The 19,996-nt window shown below is 35.8% G+C and overlaps 1 protein-coding gene across 14 annotated transcripts in view; it reads right to left on the bottom strand.

The window, feature by feature from the left end:
* LOC125768603 (uncharacterized) overlaps nucleotides 1-19,775 on the bottom strand; it is a 42,455-nt gene extending 22,680 nt beyond the window's left edge. Inside the window, exons 1-7 of one of the 14 annotated variants that reach the window (XM_049436515.1) lie at nucleotides 18,021-18,384; nucleotides 16,495-16,594; nucleotides 15,779-15,967; nucleotides 14,164-15,063; nucleotides 10,669-11,515; nucleotides 9,186-10,142; nucleotides 1,978-8,471 (exon numbers count right to left, since the gene is read on the bottom strand). In XM_049436515.1, coding sequence (XP_049292472.1) covers nucleotides 1,978-2,175 — 198 coding nt within the window. In that variant the 5' untranslated portion in view covers nucleotides 2,176-8,471; nucleotides 9,186-10,142; nucleotides 10,669-11,515; ... (2 more) ...; nucleotides 16,495-16,594; nucleotides 18,021-18,384. The other 13 variants (XM_049436525.1, XM_049436518.1, XM_049436521.1 and 10 more) reach the window with 13 other exon arrangements.
* Between the last annotated feature and the right edge of the window lie 221 nt (nucleotides 19,776-19,996).

Genomic DNA, 19,996 nt, shown 5'->3' with positions numbered 1-19,996 from the left:
TAAGTGCCGCAATGGAAGCGCGCATTTCTATCGATAGGCAAAGGAGCGGTAAAAGGATGAAGAGGGTAGTTGGTAGGGAGATGGAGGATGGAGGTGCCTATTTAGTGGCGGAAGGTGAAAAACTTTGAACGGTAAAATTCATCTGGTATCGATTTAACCTTGCCGCATTACGGGGGCAACGGGCAATGGAAAGCGTAGACATGCTGTAGCAATTTCAATTTACAACGAGCTTCGTACAAGCAAACTTTTCCTTAGCGTCAGCAATTTTTCTTTTTGGCCTCCCTCTTTTTTTCGCCATACTTTATTTTGTTTGGTTCAAGAAAGCGGCAAAGAAAGTTAAAAAATAGGCTGAAGCTTAACTTTTCTAGAATATAGTATGTTTTTTTTTGTTCTCCTCTCGTTTTATATGGACAGTAGCAATATTTTCCTGCATACTTTGCGTCTGTTTTGTCAAGTGGATTAAGCTCAAAATTGGTAGGGAGAAAGAGAAGACTATTCAAAAATGTTGTTCTTTTCGATAATGCTTTGAACACATGTTTAGATATAGATAGATGCTTTTAGCCGTGAGTAAATTCAACATCACCGGCTCCTCATTGGGTTTTTTATATGTAAAAAGATGTTCCTTATTAAAATATTTTTTATCAGTTTGATTTGTAATTCAAATTTTATTTCACATATATTACGTGATGAAGACAAGAAATGTAATATTTATTCTAATGTTATACTTTATAAATTATCTCTTGTGAGATACTTTAATAATCAGATTTAACTATAGCAATGCAGTTGTATCGGAAGCACAAGGTTTATTCAATTTTGTCGTGCATCTTTTTACTGAAGTTTCAAAATAAATAAACCGAAAAAATAGCATTGATTGAAATGCAGGACAGCGGAAATATCTTCGCTGACCTTTAAAATAGTATCAGTGAAAAATGAAACACCGCATGTCTTCGATGTCACACAAAAACCCGAGTGTCCATTCAATTTTCCTCGGTGGGGGGGAAGGCCAAAAGCTATTTAGCTCTACTACCGGAAGGAGGTTGTTTTCAACTTCCTACTTTTCTCTCTCCCCCTCTCTCACTCGCCTATCGGGTCTATTCTATTTAAACTTTTTTCTCCCCTGGACAGGGAACTGTGCTGAATGGGAAAAATCAATCTGTTCGATGGCTATCATTTCGGTCCGAATGGTTCACCCACTAGAACGAAGAACTGAAGGTAAGTCGTGGCAACAAAATAATGTTCGAAGAACCGTACGGAGTACTAACTGCTGCTAAACAGTGTTACGAGAGCTTTCCCGAAGTGAAACTCCAAATGGGAAGCGGAACACAGCAAGAAGTATCACAAATAGCATCGTCATTTCAGAACCTGATGCAACACAATAGCTGTTTGACTTTCTTTTCGTTTCTTTTAACTTCCTCTTAGCCGCTTGAAGCGATTATAGCTTCTTTAGGGCTAGCTGAAAGTAGATGCTTCGTTGCAGATGAGAGTTTGCCCCAGGTGGGGATTGATTGTAATCGTTGACATGTGCCAGTCATTCTATTCCTTTACTGCACAATTACTTTTCATCTCAAATGAAGGAAATAAATCGTTTGGAGAGGTGTTACCGATATGCCTTTTTTGTTTACTTTAAAATGGATATATTTATGGCATGAAATGTAACAATTTGTTAATTACTCTACAACTTTCTAAGGAGGAAACGACTTCAGTTGACAACGAATAGGTTTTTAATTTGATGACAAAAAACATGGATAAAGTTTACAAACTCACTTACAAACTGACCAATTAATCATTTTGTAGTATCACAATGGGTGTTAATGAAGTTGAAAAATGCTTTCATTGTTATAAAACTAGTAAACAAATAGAAAAAATAAAATAAAATGAAACCTTAATGTAACTTAAGCGCAATAGAAACGTAAGTTAATTACAAAATTATGAAACAGAAGCAAACCAAAGCGTTCGACTAACAAAATACTTACTTACAGTGGCTGGTGTTGTCATGGTGACGCTGCAGGGCAGCACCGCTAGGCCCCCTCGTTGACTAATTACTCTAGTGTTATTCTTAGTAATAAATTGACTTTGTAATGGACCTAATGAGTTTCTGTGCGCTGCCTTCGCCTCGTTGGAATCTGTCGGAAAACGGAATGGAATAAAAAAACACACAGATAAGAAAAACCACATCCTTCTAACCACACAATGTTATTGCAGGAGGAAGAGAAAACAACACATTAAAGAAGGTACACGTAAGAATCGCATCCTCAAGCGATATGAGGTGACATTAGCATCCATCGGTTAGTACCGCCACACGCCCCTTATTCCGTGCTGGCGAAGATTAATGAGTCTTGGCGACAGATCGTTTTCTGAATTGGATTAAAGCTCGGGCTGATTATTATCATCCAGGGCAATAAAACACCTCCCTTGCACCCAAAGCATGCCCCCCAGTAGAGCCACCATTTCAGCTGCTTGAAGATTGGGAAAGAAAATGCAAATATCATGTCGTAATGAAGTTTAAATTTGCCTCTTTGCCTAATCTCACATCCCAGCACGGGATACCGGTCGGTTTCCCCCAAAAGAGGAAGATGTCGGATAAATAACTTTCCCTACACCTTTCCCATTTCCACGCTGACGCTTAACAACACGCTTGTTGTTGTTTTTTTTTTACTTTCCACTAGAATGTTTTGCTGTCGTTGCTTGAGAAGCCATGTTTTTGCCTTAGAATGACTTTTGGATTGGCACATTTCCGATGGCAGTGCTCGTCATGGTTGTCAAGGCTTGCGCGATGCATAAGCATAATTACCGAGGTACGATAAGTGCACGGACATGGTTTTTCGTTTTTCCAACCCGTGGAAGGAGAATTTTTCCTTTTTTGGTTTTTACTTTGAAGGCGAAAAGTTTTCACTTGAAGCGAGAGTTGCAAATTTTAATTAATGTTTTTGGATGTTTTTTGTTTCAGAAATACGCTTTAAATATTTGATGTGAAGTGTATTTCATATTTCACTTAAGTGTTTTTTTTGTAATTGTGAATTCAAATTTAATTAAAAATATTAAATATCAAAACACATTTCTTTGGATAGTACCATGAAACATTAAACATTAGAGATATCAGATTTATATGACCATCATCTATTGATGAAGTAAAGCCAATTTAATTCCAAAGTGAGCTTTACCATACGAGAGAATAAGTGCTAGATGACTGAATAACACAAAAGAAAAATTTAAAAGAAATTATAAAATGTTGTTTTGAGCCAATTTCTTCTTAACATTACATTGATTTTGAATTTGGCGAGTCAGGCCATTTTTTTTAAAGGAAAAACAAATATAACTCACTGAATTGCTAAAATTGATTATTGGGCACATTTTTCCAAACCAAACAATTAGCTCTTGAAACTACAAATTAAGCACAGTACAACGATAAGCAGCGTAAGCATTTTGCCCCCAAAAACAATACAATTCTACCCCACGCTAAAAAATGTTCTCTCCAGTGGTGAATGGAAAAGTAAGAAAAGAAAAACAATGCGATATGCTCATGCGAATCAATGGCAGGTCCTCATCACCGCAACGTTAAGGGCCCCTAACAGCACCATCGCACGATGCTGCTCGTCGTGTGATTGCATTAACATTTATTACAGCTTTGCCGGGTGCCTTGCAAAATTTCCGTCCCATTAAGAACGCATCAATGCCAACACAGGGCCGCCTCCTCCTCCTCGGAAGAAGGCGTGTGGCGGCCCGGAAGTAAACTGACTAATGACAGACCACCGAATGGTAATGTTGTTACTTTCATCGGGGCTGCTTCCGAGGGTCGGTAATCAAACCTCACAAGACACAGCTAATTACATAGCTTATTATTGCTTGCATTCCAGCCCTAACTACTACCGGGGGTGTGTGATAACAGGAAGACAGTTTCTTCACACTGTTTCTGTACCACGAAAGCTTCCGCAAACGGGAGCTCCTGTTCGTCATGCTGGAATGATTGCCATAATTAGGCCGGTGGAGTGGCCGTAATTTCGTATTTTGTGTTTATTTAATTCAATTCCCGTACGGTGCTTTTGATGAACAGTACAACCACACAGTGGATAGGAAGCAGAGCACGAATTGACACGGACGAGCAGGGAAAAGAATCTTTTTGTAGCTGGTACAAACAGTATGTAATCACCGTACCGTACCGAGCTTTCTTCAAGCGTATGTCATTGATGTGCATGCTGATTGAGTGCTGTCAGACGCATACAGAGCGAATACCGTTGAATTGATTTCCATTTCCAAACACTAAGATGTTTGCCGGTGGCATAAGGAAGCTTGTAACGAGCGGATGAAATAAGCCAATCAATCTGTCGAAATCGCTTCCCATCGGTGTACGTGCAAGCGATGATGAAATACTCGAATGGAGTGCCTTAATTGCATAGTTTTGCTTCAGCAAATGGAGAGATGATGCCGGTGGAGATGGTTCAGCTACATGCACCGTCTGAAGGTAAATGGAAATGCACAGCCATCCTATCCGTAGCAGAAGATTTGCTTCTTTAAACGGGAGAACTTTGCGAAAAGAGCCGAGCAATCACTTGTTTCAACAACGCTGGCATAGAGTGGTATTCTAGTGGAAAATGAGCAAATGCATGGTAGCAAATATTACCGCATTGAAGAGAGGTTCATTGAGGCTATTATACACTTGCGATCTTGCGTTTCTGGGTCTTGCTTTATGTAATGTGCTTTTAAGTGTTAAGTGAGCTCCCTGCTTTAAGTGGAGCAGTGTTTGAAATTCGATTTATGTGTAATTGATAGATATTTGATTTGCTCATTATACATGTATATCGGCAATAGAGACATTAAGGATATAAAAAGATTGCTGAACTACGTACCATCTGGAAAATATTTTTTAGACCTTCTACTAGAGCAGTGATGTAAAACTCATTTTGGCTGGGTTCGGGTTTGCAAATAAAAATTATCTTGGGGGCCTAGATTGAAAAAGTCGGTAGAGAGGAAGAAGTTGGAAGGAAACAAAATTCAACAGTTGTGTGGACTTCAAGAGGCATTCAAGTGTCTGTTACTGAAGTATAAAACAGTACACAAACAACATATAAAAATGATTCCTCAATTTTTCAGGCTAAAAATCACCCAAGCGAGATAATATTCCATGTTCTCGTTCTTCCTTCGCGGGCCTGATTCAAAGACCTCGCGAGTCGGATCCTTTTTATTTATTTATCACTCAGTTTACGCTTTAATGAAAAAGTTGCACAAATAAATCGTCGTACAGAAGACACTTCTACTTTGATTGATTTATTCGTTAGAGCTTGATTGTTTCAGCAGTGTTCAACATTGTTCGTGTTGAAATGATGGCTATGCCTACTTGATAACTCCCGTAGGAAAAACAGAAAAGAACTCATAATATTGACCAAAGGCCAAATAGCGAAATGAAAAGAAGCGCTAAACCTATTCTCATACCTAACGAACGTTCAACGAAAATTTCATACAAATCGGTGCAGCCGTTTAAGAGGAGTTTGCACACTAACACCGCGACAAAAGAATATTACAAATATAGATTAAAAAATTAGAAAAATTAGAAAATTTCATAAGGCTCATTTTTGCGCCAAGTTTTAGCTATAACTCGGTCGGTATCCAACGGATCGCCAATCCTTAACCTGTGGTCGATAGATGGCACCAATGGCTACATTTTCTTCTCGGACGGCCATGTCCTCAGATGTCTATGCCAGAAGTTATTCGAGGAACCAAGTTCCTTACCCTGTTTGAGAAAATGTAAAATTTTCCTCATTTTTGCACCAAGTTTTACCTATAACTCGGTCGGTTTCCAACGGATCGCCAATCTTTAACCTGTGGTCGATAGATGGCACCAATGGCTACAATTTCTTCTTGGACGGCCATGCCCTCAGATGTCTATGCCAGAAGTTATTCGAGGAACCAAGTTCCTTACCCTGTTTGAGAAAATGTAAAATGTTCCTCATTTTTCTGCAATTCACCAAAATCTTTAAATGTGATATATTTTAATGCGAATTTGTTGCAATAAGTTTCTTTTCACTCAAATATTGCTTTAAATTAAAAAAAGAATAAAAAATCAGAAAAAAATTCAAAAGAAATTTCTACTCGAAAATTTCATAAGGCTTACCCCTTACGTTTTTTTTGAGAAATTTTGCAAAAAAAATGAAATTGATTTATTTTATTTAAAAAGGTTTCTTTTCACTCAAATAATGTTTTAAACAAAAAAAAAAGAATAAAAAATTGTAAAAAATTAAAAAATTAGAAAAATTAGAAAATTTCATAAGGCTCATTTTTGCGCCTAGTTTTAGCTATAACTCGGTCGGTATCCAACGCATTGCCAATCCTTAACCTGTGGTCGATAGATGGCACCAATGGCTACATTTTCTTCTTGGACGGCCATGCCCTCAGATGTCTGTGCCAGAAGCTATGCGAGGAACCAAGTTCCTTACCCTGTTTGAGAAAATGTAAAATGTTCCTCATTTTTCTGCAATTCAGCAAAATTTTTAAATGTAATATATTTTATTGCGAATTTGTTCCAATAAGTTTCTTTTCACTCAAATATTGCTTTAAATTAAAAAAAGAATAAAAAATCAGAAAAAAATTTCAAAAGAAATTTCCACTCGAAAATTTCATAAGGGGTACCCCTTGCCATTTTTTTGAGAAATTTAGCAAAATTTAAAAATTTGTTTTATTTTAATGCGAAATTGTTGCAATTAGTTCCTTTTCACTCAAACAATGCTTTAAATGAAAAAAAGGTAAAAAATAATGAAAAAAATTGAAAAAATCTATAAATTTGTCAATCCACTAAGGCTCATTTTCGCACCAAGTTTTGTCTATAACTCGGTCGGTATCTAACGGATCGCCAATCTTTAACCTGTGGTCGATAGATGGCACCAATGGCTACAATTTCTTCATGGACGGCCATGCCCTCAGATGTCTGTGCCAGAAGTTATGCGAGGAACCAAGTTCCTTACCCTGTTTGAGAAAATGTAAAATTTTCCTCATTTTTGCACCAAGTTTTGCCTATAACTCGGTCGGTATCCAACGGATCTCCAATCTTTGCCTGTGGTCGATAGATGGCACCAATGGCTACATTTTCTTCGTGGACGGCCATGCCCTCAGATGTTTGTGCCAGAAGCTATGCGAGGAACCAAGTTCCTTACCCTGTTTGAGAAAATGTAAAATGTTCCTCATTTTTCTGCAATTCAGCAAAATTTTTAAATGTGATATATTTTATTGCGAATTTGTTGCAATAAGTTTCTTTTCACTCAAATATTGCTTTAAATTAAAAAAAGAATAAAAAATCAGAAAAAAATTTCAAAAAAATTTTCCACTCGAAAATTTCATAAGGGGTACCCCTTGCCATTTTTTTGAGAAGTTTAGCAAAATTTAAAAATTTGTTTTATTTTAATGCGAAATTGTTGCAATACGTTCCTTTTCACTCAAACAATGCTTTAAATGAAAAAAAGGTAAAAAATAATGAAAAAAATTGAAAAAATCTATTAATTTGTCAATCCACTAAGGCTCATTTTCGCACCAAGTTTTGCCTATAACTCGGTCGGTATCCAACGGATCGCCAATCTTTGCCTGTGGTCGATAGATGGCATCAATGGCTACATTTTCTTCTCGGACGGCCATGCCCTCAGATGTCTGTGCCAGGAGTTATGCGAGGAACCAAGTTCCTTACCCTGTTTGAGAAAATGTAAAATGTTTCTCATTTTCGCTCCAAATTTTGCCTATAACTCGGTCGGTATCCAACGGATCGCCAATCTTTGCCTGTGGTCGATAGATGGCATCAATGGCTACATTTTCTTCTTGGACGGCCATGCCCTCAGATGTCTGTGCCAGAAGTTATTCGAGGAACCAAGTTCCTTACCCTGTTTGAGAAAATGTAAAATTTTCCTCATTTTTGCACCAAGTTTTGCCTATAACTCGGTCGGTATCCAACGGATCTCCAATCTTTGCCTGTGGTCGATAGATGGCATCAATGGCTACATTTTCTTCTTGGACGGCCATGCCCTCAGATGTCTGTGCCAGAAGCTATGCGAGGAACCAAGTTCCTTACCCTGTTTGAGAAAATGTAAAATGTTCCTCATTTTTCTGCAATTCAGCAAAATTTTTAAATGTGATATATTTTATTGCGAATTTGTTCCAATATGTTTCTTTTCACTCAAAAATTTGCTTTAAATTAAAAAAAGAATAAAAAATCAGAAAAAAATTTTAAAAAAATTTTCCACTCGAAAATTTCATAAGGGGTACCCCTTGCCATTTTTTTTGAGAAATTTAGCAAAATTTAAAAATTTGTTTTATTTTAATGCGAAATTGTTGCAATTAGTTCCTTTTCACTCAAACAATGCTTTAAATGAAAAAAAGGTAAAAAATAATGAAAAAAATTGAAAAAATCTATAAATTTGTCAATCCACTAAGGCTCATTTTCGCACCAAGTTTTGCCTATAACTCGGTCGGTATCCAACGGATCGCCAATCTTTAACCTGTGGTCGATAGATGGCACCAATGGCTACATTTTCTTCGTGGACGGCCATGACCCCAGATGTCTATGCCAGAAGTTATGCGAGGAACCAAGTTCCTTACCCTGTTTGAGAAAATGTAAAATGTTCCTCATTTTTGCACCAAATTTTGCCTATAACTCGGTCGGTATCCAACGGATCTCCAATCTTTGCCTGTGGTCGATAGATGGCATCAATGGCTACATTTTCTTCTTGGACGGCCATGCCCTCAGATGTCTGTGCCAGAAGCTATGCGAGAAACCAAGTTCCTTACCCTGTTTGAGAAAATGTAAAATGTTCCTCATTTTTCTGCAATTCAGCAAAATTTTTAAATGTGATATATTTTATTGCGAATTTGTTGCAATAAGTTTCTTTTCACTGAAATATTGCTTTAAATTAAAAAAAGAATAAAAAATCAGAAAAAAATTTCAAAAAAAATTTTCACTCGAAAATTTTATAAGGGGTACCCCTTGCCATTTTTTTGAGAAATTTAGCAAAATTTAAAAATTTGTTTTATTTTAATGCGAAATTGTTGCAATACGTTCCTTTTCACTCAAACAATGCTTTAAATGAAAAAAAGGTAAAAAATAATGAAAAAAATTGAAAAAATCTATAAATTTGTCAATCCACTAAGGCTCATTTTCGCCCCAAGTTTTGTCTATAACTCGGTCGGTATCCAACGGATTGCCAATCTTTAACCTGTGGTCGATAGATGGCACCAATGGCTACAATTTCTTCATGGACGGCCATGCCCTCAGATGTCTGTGCCAGAAGTTATGCGAGGAACCAAGTTCCTTACCCTGTTTGAGAAAATGTAAAATTTTCCTCATTTTTGCACCAAGTTTTGCCTATAACTCGGTCGGTATCCAACGGATCTCCAATCTTTGCCTGTGGTCGATAAATGGCATCAATGGCCACATTTTCTTCTTGGACGGCCATGCCCTCAGATGTTTGTGCCAGAAGCTATGCGAGGAACCAAGTTCCTTACCCTGTTTGAGAAAATGTAAAATGTTCCTCATTTTTCTGCAATTCAGCAAAATTTTTAAATGTGATATATTTTATTGCGAATTTGTTGCAATAAGTTTCTTTTCACTCAAATATTGCTTTAAATTAAAAAAAGAATAAAAAATCAGAAAAAAATTTCAAAAAAAATTTCCACTCGAAAATTTTATAAGGGGTACCCCTTGCCATTTTTTTGAGAAATTTAGCAAAATTTAAAAATTTGTTTTATTTTAATGCGAAATTGTTGCAATACGTTCCTTTTCACTCAAACAATGCTTTAAATGAAAAAAAGGTAAAAAATAATGAAAAAAATTGAAAAAATCTATAAATTTGTCAATCCACTAAGGCTCATTTTCGCACCAAGTTTTGCCTATAACTCGGTCGGTATCCAACGGATCGCCAATCTTCAACCTGTGGTCGATAGATGGCACCAATGGCTACATTTTCTTCGTGGACGGCCATGCCCTCAGATGTTTGTGCCAGAAGCTATGCAAGGAACCAAGTTCCTTACCCTGTTTGAGAAAATGTCAAATTTTCCTCATTTTCGCACCAAATTTTGCCTATAACTCGGTCGGTATCTAACGGATATCCAATCTTTGCCTGTGGTCGATAGATGGCATCAATGGCTACATTTTCTTCTTGGACGGCCATGCCCTCAGATGTCTGTGCCAGAAGCTATGCGAGAAACCAAGTTCCTTACCCTGTTTGAGAAAATGTAAAATGTTCCTCATTTTTCTGCAATTCAGCAAAATTTTTAAATGTGATATATTTTATTGCGAATTTGTTGCAATAAGTTTCTTTTCACTCAAATATTGCTTTAAATTAAAAAAAGAATAAAAAATCAGAAAAAAATTTCAAAAAAAATTTCCACTCGAAAATTTCATAAGGGGTACCCCTTGCCATTTTTTTTTGAGAAATTTAGCAAAATTTAAAAATTTGTTTTATTTTAATGCGAAATTGTTGCAATTTGTTCCTTTTCACTCAAACAATGCTTTAAATTAAAAAAGGTAAAAAATAATGAAAAAAATTGAAAAAATCTATAAATTTGTCAATCCACTAAGGCTCATTTTCGCACCAAGTTTTGCCTATAACTCGGTTGGTATCCAACGGATCGCCAATCTTTAACCTGTGGTCGATAGATGGCACCAATGGCTACATTTTCTTTTTGGACGGCCATGACCCCAGATGTCTATGCCAGAAGTTATGCGAGGAACCAAGTTCCTTACCCTGTTTGAGAAAATGTAAAATGTTCCTCATTTTTGCACCAAATTTTGCCTATAACTCGGTCGGTATCCAACGGATCTCCAATCTTTGCCTGTGGTCGATAGATGGCATCAATGGCTACATTTTCTTCTTGGACGGCCATGCCCTCAGATGTCTGTGCCAGAAGCTATGCGAGAAACCAAGTTCCTTACCCTGTTTGAGAAAATGTAAAATGTTCCTCATTTTTCTGCAATTCAGCAAAATTTTTAAATGTGATATATTTTATTGCAAATTTGTTGCAATAAGTTCCTTTTCACTCAAATATTGCTTTAAATTAAAAAAAGAATAAAAAATCAGAAAAAATTTCAAAAAAATTTTCCACTCGAAAATTTCATAAGGGGTACCCCTTGCCATTTTTTTGAGAAATTTAGCAAAATTTAAAAATTTGTTTTATTTTAATGCGAAATTGTTGCAATTAGTTCCTTTTCACTCAAACAATGCTTTATATTAAAAAAGGTAAAAAATAATGAAAAAAATTGAAAAAATCTATAAATTTGTCAATCCACTAAGGCTTATTTTCGCACCAAGTTTTGCCTATAACTCGGTCGGTATCTAACGGATCGCCAATCTTTAACCTGTGGTCGATAGATGGCACCAATGGCTACATTTTCTTCGTGGACGGCCATGCCCTCAGATGTTTGTGCCAGAAGCTATGCAAGGAACCAAGTTCCTTACCCTGTTTGAGAAAATGTAAAATTTTCCTCATTTTTGCACCAAATTTTGCCTATAACTCGGTCGGTATCCAACGGATCGCCAATCTTTGCCTGTGGTCGATAGATGGCATCAATGGCTACATTTTCTTCTTGGACGGCCATGCCCTCAGATGTCTGTGCCAGAAGTTATGCGAGGAACCAAGTTCCTTACCCTGTTTGAGAAAATGTAAAATTTTCCTCATTTTTGCACCAAGTTTTGCCTATAACTCGGTCGGTATCCAACGGATCTCCAATCTTTGCCTGTGGTCGATAGATGGCATCAATGGCTACATTTTCTTCTTGGACGGCCATGCCCTCAGATGTCTGTGCCAGAAGCTATGCGAGGAACCAAGTTCCTTACCCTGTTTGAGAAAATGTAAAATGTTCCTCATTTTTCTGCAATTCAGCAAAATTTTTAAATGTGATATATTTTATTGCGAATTTGTTCCAATAAGTTTCTTTTCACTCAAATATTGCTTTAAATTAAAAAAAGAATAAAAAATCAGAAAAAAATTTTAAAAAAATTTTCCACTCGAAAATTTCATAAGGGGTACCCCTTGCCATTTTTTTGAGAAATTTAGCAAAATTTAAAAATTTGTTTTATTTTAATTCGGAATTTGTTGCAATACGTTCCTTTTCACTCAAACAATGCTTTAAATGAAAAAAAGGTAAAAAATAATGAAAAAAATTGAAAAAATCTATAAATTTGTCAATCCACTAAGGCTCATTTTCGCACCAAGTTTTGTCTATAACTCGGTCGGTATCCAACGGATCGCCAATCTTTAACCTGTGGTCGATAGATGGCACCAATGGCTACAATTTCTTCTTGGACGGCCATGCCCTCAGATGTCTGTGCCAGAAGTTATTCGAGGAACCAAGTTCCTTACCCTGTTTGAGAAAATGTAAAATTTTCCTCATTTTTGCACCAAGTTTTGCGTATAACTCGGTCGGTATCCAACGGATCTCCAATCTTTGCCTGTGGTAGATAAATGGCATCAATGGCCACATTTTCTTCTTGGACGGCCATGCCCTCAGATGTCTGTGCCAGAAGCTATGCGAGGAACCAAGTTCCTTACCCTGTTTGAGAAAATGTAAAATGTTCCTCATTTTTCTGCAATTCAGCAAAATTTTTAAATGTGATATATTTTATTGCGAATTTGTTGCAATAAGTTTCTTTTCACTCAAATATTGCTTTAAATTAAAAATAGAATAAAAAATCAGAAAAAAATTTCAAAAAAATTTTCCACTCGAAAATTTTATAAGGGGTACCCCTTGCCATTTTTTTGAGAAATTTAGCAAAATTTAAAAATTTTTTTTTATTTTAATGCGAAATTGTTGCAATACGTTCCTTTTCACTCAAACAATGCTTTAAATAGGTGCTGGGCAACGAGCGCTGACAAAAAGGTGACAAATTTTTCAAGTGACAAAAACAGCTTGTCAACTGCGAAAAATAGTTTTTCTCGTGGCCGTGCACACATTTGTACACTTTGACAAAACATAGCAACCCATGATTTACAAAATCTACATCATCTTCAACGTACACGAAAATTCAACGCGATGTAAGCAGTTTTACAGTAATTTTGGCTTTAAATTAATTAATTAAGATGGTCTGTGTCCTTGCAGGGATGAAATACAGTTAATTCAACAAAAGAGAATACCGCAATGGTCAGCAATTCACGATATACTATCTTTAAAGCGCGCTTGTTTACGTTTTGAGCGAACGTCAAATTTTTGTCAACTTTTTGTCACCATTCTTGTCAACATTTTTCGTGGATTTTCTACAACATAAAATTTTGTCAAAAGCTCAACAAAGTGACAAAAGCTCCGTGTTGACAAATTTTTCACCTTTTTGTCAGCTCTCGTTGCCAGGCACCTAATGAAAAAAGGTAAAAAATAATGAAAAAAATTGAAAAAATCTATAAATTTGTCAATCCACTAAGGCTCATTTTCGCACCAAGTTTTGCCTATAACTCGGTCGGTATCCAACGGATCTTCAATATTTGCCTGTGGTCGATAGATGGCACCAATGGCTACATTTTCTTCTTGGACGGCCATGCCCTCAGATGTCTGTGCCAGAAGCTATGCGAGAAACCAAGTTCCTTACCCTGTTTGAGAAAATGTAAAATGTTCCTCATTTTTGCACCAAATTTTGCCTATAACTCGGTCGGTATCTAACGGATATCCAATCTTTGCCTGTGGTCGAAAGATGGCATCAATGGCTACATTTTCTTCTTGGACGGCCATGCCCTCAGATGTCTGTGCCAGAAGCTATGCGAGAAACCAAGTTCCTTACCCTGTTTGAGAAAATGTAAAATGTTCCTCATTTTTCTGCAATTCAGCAAAATTTTTAAATGTGATATATTTTATTGCGAATTTGTTCCAATAAGTTTCTTTTCACTCAAATATTGCTTTAAATTAAAAAAAAGAATAAAAAATCAGAAAAAAATTTTAAAAAAATTTTCCACTCGAAAATTTCATAAGGGGTACCCCTTGCCATTTTTTTTGAGAAATTTAGCAAAATTTAAAAATTTGTTTTATTTTAATGCGAAATTGTTGCAATACGTTCCTTTTCACTCAAACAATGCTTTAAATGAAAAAAAGGTAAAAAATAATGAAAAAAATTGAAAAAATCTATAAATTTTTCAATCCACTAAGGCTCATTTTCGCACCAAGTTTTACCTATAAATCGGTCGGTATCCAACGGATCGCCAATCTTTAACCTGTGGTCGATAGATGGCACCAATGGCTACATTTTCTTCTTGGACGGCCATGCCCTCAGATGTCTGTGCCAGAAGTTATGCGAGGAACCAAGTTCCTTACCTTTTTGAGAAAATGTAAAATTTTCCTCATTTTTGCACCAAGTTTTGCCTATAACTCGGTCGGTATCCAACGGATCTCCAATCTTTGCCTGTGGTCGATAGATGGCATCAATGGCTACATTTTCTTCTTGGACGGCCATGCCCTCAGATGTCTGTGCCAGAAGCTATGCGAGAAACCAAGTTCCTTACCCTGTTTGAGAAAATGTAAAATGTTCCTCATTTTTCTGCAATTCAGCAAAATTTTTAAATGTGATATATTTTATTGCGAATTTGTTGCAATAAGTTCCTTTTCACTCAAATATTGCTTTAAATTAAAAAAAGAATAAAAAATCAGAAAAAATTTCAAAAAAATTTTCCACTCGAAAATTTCATAAGGGGTACCCCTTGCCATTTTTTTGAGAAATTTAGCAAAATTTAAAAATTTGTTTTATTTTAATGCGAAATTGTTGCAATTAGTTCCTTTTCACTCAAACAATGCTTTATATTAAAAAAGGTAAAAAATAATGAAAAAAATTGAAAAAATCTATAAATTTGTCAATCCACTAAGGCTTATTTTCGCACCAAGTTTTGCCTATAACTCGGTCGGTATCTAACGGATCGCCAATCTTTAACCTGTGGTCGATAGATGGCACCAATGGCTACATTTTCTTCGTGGACGGCCATGCCCTCAGATGTTTGTGCCAGAAGCTATGCAAGGAACCAAGTTCCTTACCCTGTTTGAGAAAATGTAAAATTTTCCTCATTTTTGCACCAAATTTTGCCTATAACTCGGTCGGTATCCAACGGATCGCCAATCTTTGCCTGTGGTCGATAGATGGCATCAATGGCTACATTTTCTTCTTGGACGGCCATGCCCTCAGATGTCTGTGCCAGAAGTTATGCGAGGAACCAAGTTCCTTACCCTGTTTGAGAAAATGTAAAATTTTCCTCATTTTTGCACCAAGTTTTGCCTATAACTCGGTCGGTATCCAACGGATCTCCAATCTTTGCCTGTGGTCGATAGATGGCATCAATGGCTACATTTTCTTCTTGGACGGCCATGCCCTCAGATGTCTGTGCCAGAAGCTATGCGAGGAACCAAGTTCCTTACCCTGTTTGAGAAAATGTAAAATGTTCCTCATTTTTCTGCAATTCAGCAAAATTTTTAAATGTGATATATTTTATTGCGAATTTGTTCCAATAAGTTTCTTTTCACTCAAATATTGCTTTAAATTAAAAAAAGAATAAAAAATCAGAAAAAAATTTTAAAAAAATTTTCCACTCGAAAATTTCATAAGGGGTACCCCTTGCCATTTTTTTGAGAAATTTAGCAAAATTTAAAAATTTGTTTTATTTTAATTCGGAATTTGTTGCAATACGTTCCTTTTCACTCAAACAATGCTTTAAATGAAAAAAAGGTAAAAAATAATGAAAAAAATTGAAAAAATCTATAAATTTGTCAATCCACTAAGGCTCATTTTCGCACCAAGTTTTGTCTATAACTCGGTCGGTATCCAACGGATCGCCAATCTTTAACCTGTGGTCGATAGATGGCACCAATGGCTACATTTTCTTCTTGGACGGCCATGCCCTCAGATGTCTGTGCCAGAAGCTATGCGAGAAACCAAGTTCCTTACCCTGTTTGAGAAAATGTAAAATGTTCCTCATTTTTGCACCAAATTTTGCCTATAACTCGGTCGGTATCTAACGGATATCAAATCTTTGCCTGTGGTCGAAAGATGGCATCAATGGCTACATTTTCTTCTTGGACGGCCATGCCCTCAGATGTCTGTGCCAGAAGCTATGCGAGAAACCAAGTTCCTTACCCTGTTTGAGAAAATGTAAAATGTTCCTCATTTTTCTGCAATTCAGCAAAATTTTTAAATGTGATATATTTTATTGCGAATTTGTTCCAATAAGTTTCTTTTCACTCAAATATTGCTTTAAATTAAAAAAAAGAATAAAAAATCAGAAAAAAATTTTAAAAAAATTTTCCACTCGAAAATTTCATAAGGGGTACCCCTTGCCATTTTTTTTGAGAAATTTAGCAAAATTTAAAAATTTGTTTTATTTTAATGCGAAATTGTTGCAATACGTTCCTTTTCACTCAAACAATGCTTTAAATGAAAAAAAGGTAAAAAATAATGAAAAAAATTGAAAAAATCTATAAATTTTTCAATCCACTAAGGCTCATTTTCGCACCAAGTTTTGCCTATAAATCGGTCGGTATCCAACGGATCGCCAATCTTTAACCTGTGGTCGATAGATGGCACCAATGGCTACATTTTCTTCTTGGACGGCCATGCCCTCAGATGTCTGTGCCAGAAGTTATGCGAGGAACCAAGTTCCTTACCTTTTTGAGAAAATGTAAAATTTTCCTCATTTTTGCACCAAGTTTTGCCTATAACTCGGTCGGTATCCAACGGATCTCCAATCTTTGCCTGTGGTCGATAGATGGCATCAATGGCTACATTTTCTTCTTGGACGGCCATGCCCTCAGATGTCTGTGCCAGAAGCTATGCGAGAAACCAAGTTCCTTACCCTGTTTGAGAAAATGTAAAATGTTCCTCATTTTTCTGCAATTCAGCAAAATTTTTAAATGTGATATATTTTATTGCGAATTTGTTGCAATAAGTTCCTTTTCACTCAAATATTGCTTTAAATTAAAAAAAGAATAAAAAATCAGAAAAAAATTTTAAAAAAATTTTCCACTCGAAAATTTCATAAGGGGTACCCCTTGCCATTTTTTTGAGAAATTTAGCAAAATTTAAAAATTTGTTTTATTTTAATTCGGATTTTGTTGCAATACGTTCCTTTTCACTCAAACAATGCTTTAAATGAAAAAAAGGTAAAAAATAATGAAAAAAATTGAAAAAATCTATAAATTTGTCAATCCACTAAGGCTCATTTTCGCACCAAGTTTTGCCTATAACTCGGTCGGTATCCAACGGATCGCCAATCTTTAACCTGTGGTCGATAGATGGCACCAATGGCTACATTTTCTTCGTGGACGGCCATGCCCTCAGATGTTTGTGCCAGAAGCTATGCAAGGAACCAAGTTCCTTACCCTGTTTGAGAACATGTCAAATTTTCCTCATTTTTGCACAAAATTTGGCCTATAACTCGGTCGGTATCTAACGGATCTCCAATCTTCGCCTGTGGTCGATAGATGGCATCAATGGCTACATTTTCTTCTTGGACGGCCATGCCCTCAGATGTCTGTGCCAGAAGCTATGCGAGGAACCAAGTTCCTTACCCTGTTTGAGAAAATGTAAAATGTTCCTCATTTTTCTGCAATTCAGCAAAAGTTTTAAATGTGATATATTTTATTGCGAATTTGTTGCAATAAGTTTCTTTTCACTCAAATATTGCTTTAAATTAAAAAAAGAATAAAAAATCAGAAAAAAATTTCAAAAAAAATTTCCACTCGAAAATTTCATAAGGGGTACCCCTTGCCATTTTTTTGAGAAATTTAGCAAAATTTAAAAATTTGTTTTATTTTAATGCGAAATTGTTGCAATACGTTCCTTTTCACTCAAACAATGCTTTAAATGAAAAAAGGTAAAAAATAATGAAAAAAATTGAAAAAATCTATAAATTTGTCAATCCACTAAGGCTCATTTTCGCACCAAGTTTTGCCTATAACTCGGTCGGTATCCAACGGATCTTCAATCTTTGCCTGTGGTCGATAGATGGCATCAATGGCTACATTTTCTTCTTGGACGGCCATGGCCTCAGATGTCTGTGCCAGAAGCTATGCGAGAAACCAAGTTCCTTACCCTGTTTGAGAAAATGTAAAATGTTCCTCATTTTTCTGCAATTCAGTAAAATTTTTAAATGTGATATATTTTATTGCGAATTTGTTGCAATAAGTTCCTTTTCACTCAAATATTGCTTTAAATTAAAAAAAGAATTAAACATCAGAAAAAAATTTTAAAAAAATTTTCCACTCGAAAATTTCATAAGGGGTACCCCTTGCCATTTTTTTGAGAAATTTAGCAAAATTTAAAAATTTGTTTTATTTTAATTCGGAATTTGTTGCAATACGTTCCTTTTCACTCAAACAATGCTTTAAATGAAAAAAAGGTAAAAAATAATGAAAAAAATTGAAAAAATCTATAAATTTGTCAATCCACTAAGGCTCATTTTCGCACCAAGTTTTGCCTATAACTCGGTCGGTATCTAACGGATCGCCAATCTTTAACCTGTGGTCGATAGATGGCACCAATGGCTACATTTTCTTCGTGGACGGCCATGCCCTCAGATGTTTGTGCCAGAAGCTATGCAAGGAACCAAGTTCCTTACCCTGTTTGAGAAAATGTAAAATTTTCCTCATTTTTGCACCAAGTTTTGCCTATAACTCGGTCGGTATCTAACGGATCTCCAATCTTTGCCTGTGGTCGATAGATGGCATCAATGGCTACATTTTTTTCTTGGACGGCTATGCCCTCAGATGTCTGTGCCAGAAGTTATGCGAGGAACCAAGTTCCTTACCCTGTTTGAGAAAATGTAAAATGTTCCTCATTTTTCTGCAATTCAGCAAAATTTTTAAATGTGATAAAATTTATTGCGAAATTGTTGCAATACGTTCCTTTTCACTCAAACAATGCTTTAAATGAAAAAAGGTAAAAAATAATGAAAAAAATTGAAAAAATCTATAAATTTGTCAATCCACTAAGGCTCATTTTCGCACCAAGTTTTGCCTATAACTCGGTCGGTATCCAACGGATCGCCAATCTTTAACCTGTGGTCGATAGATGGCACCAATGGCTACATTTTCTTCGTGGACGGCCATGCCCTCAGATGTCTGTGCCAGAAGTTATGCGAGGAACCAAGTTCCTTACCCTGTTTGAGAAAATGTAAAATTTTCCTAATTTTTCTGCAATTCAGCAAAATTTTAAAATGTGATATATTTTAATGCGAATTTGTTGCAATAAGTTTCTTTTCACTCAAATAATGCTTTAAATTAAAAAAAGAATAAAACATCAGAAAAAAATTTCAAAAACATTTTTAACTCGATAATTTCATAAGGCTTACCCCTTACGTTTTTTTTGAGAAATTTAGCAAAAAAATGAAATTGATTTATTTTATTGCCAATTGGTTGAAAAAGGTTTCTTTTCACTCAAATAATGTTTTAAACAAAAAAACGAATAAAAAATTATAAAAAAATTAAAAAATTAGAAAAATAAGAAAATTTCATAAGGCTCATTTTTGCGCCTAGTTTTAGCTATAACTCGGTCGGTATCCAACGGATCACCAATCCTTAACCTGTGGTCGATAGATGGCATCAATGGCTACATTTTCTTCTTGGACGGCCATGCCCTCAGATGTCTATGCCAGAAGTTATTCGAGGAACCAAGTTCCTTACCTTGTTTGAGAAAATGTAAAATTTTCCTCATTTTTGCACCAAGTTTTGCCTATAACTCGGTCGGTATCCAACAGATCGCCAATCTTTAACCTGTGGTCGATAGATGGCACCAATGGCTACATTTTCTTCTTGGACGGCCATGCCCTTCAGTTGTCTATGTCAGAAGTTATGCGAGGAACCAAGTTCCTTACCCTGTTTGAGAAAATGTAAAATGTTCCTCATTTTTCTGTAATTCAGCAAAATTTTTAAATGTGATATATTTTAATGCGAATTTGTTGCAATAAGTTTCTTTTCACTCAAATAATGCTTTAAATTAAAAAAAGAATAAAACATCAGAATAAAAATTCAAAAAAATTTTCCACTCGAAAATTTCATAAGGCTTATCCC

The sequence above is a fragment of the Anopheles funestus genome, chromosome 3RL (genome assembly GCF_943734845.2).
Source record: "Anopheles funestus chromosome 3RL, idAnoFuneDA-416_04, whole genome shotgun sequence".
NCBI lineage: Eukaryota > Metazoa > Arthropoda > Insecta > Diptera > Culicidae > Anopheles > Anopheles funestus.
Note: the sequence above shows the minus strand (reverse complement) of the source record. Positions and strands in the feature narration are given on the sequence as shown.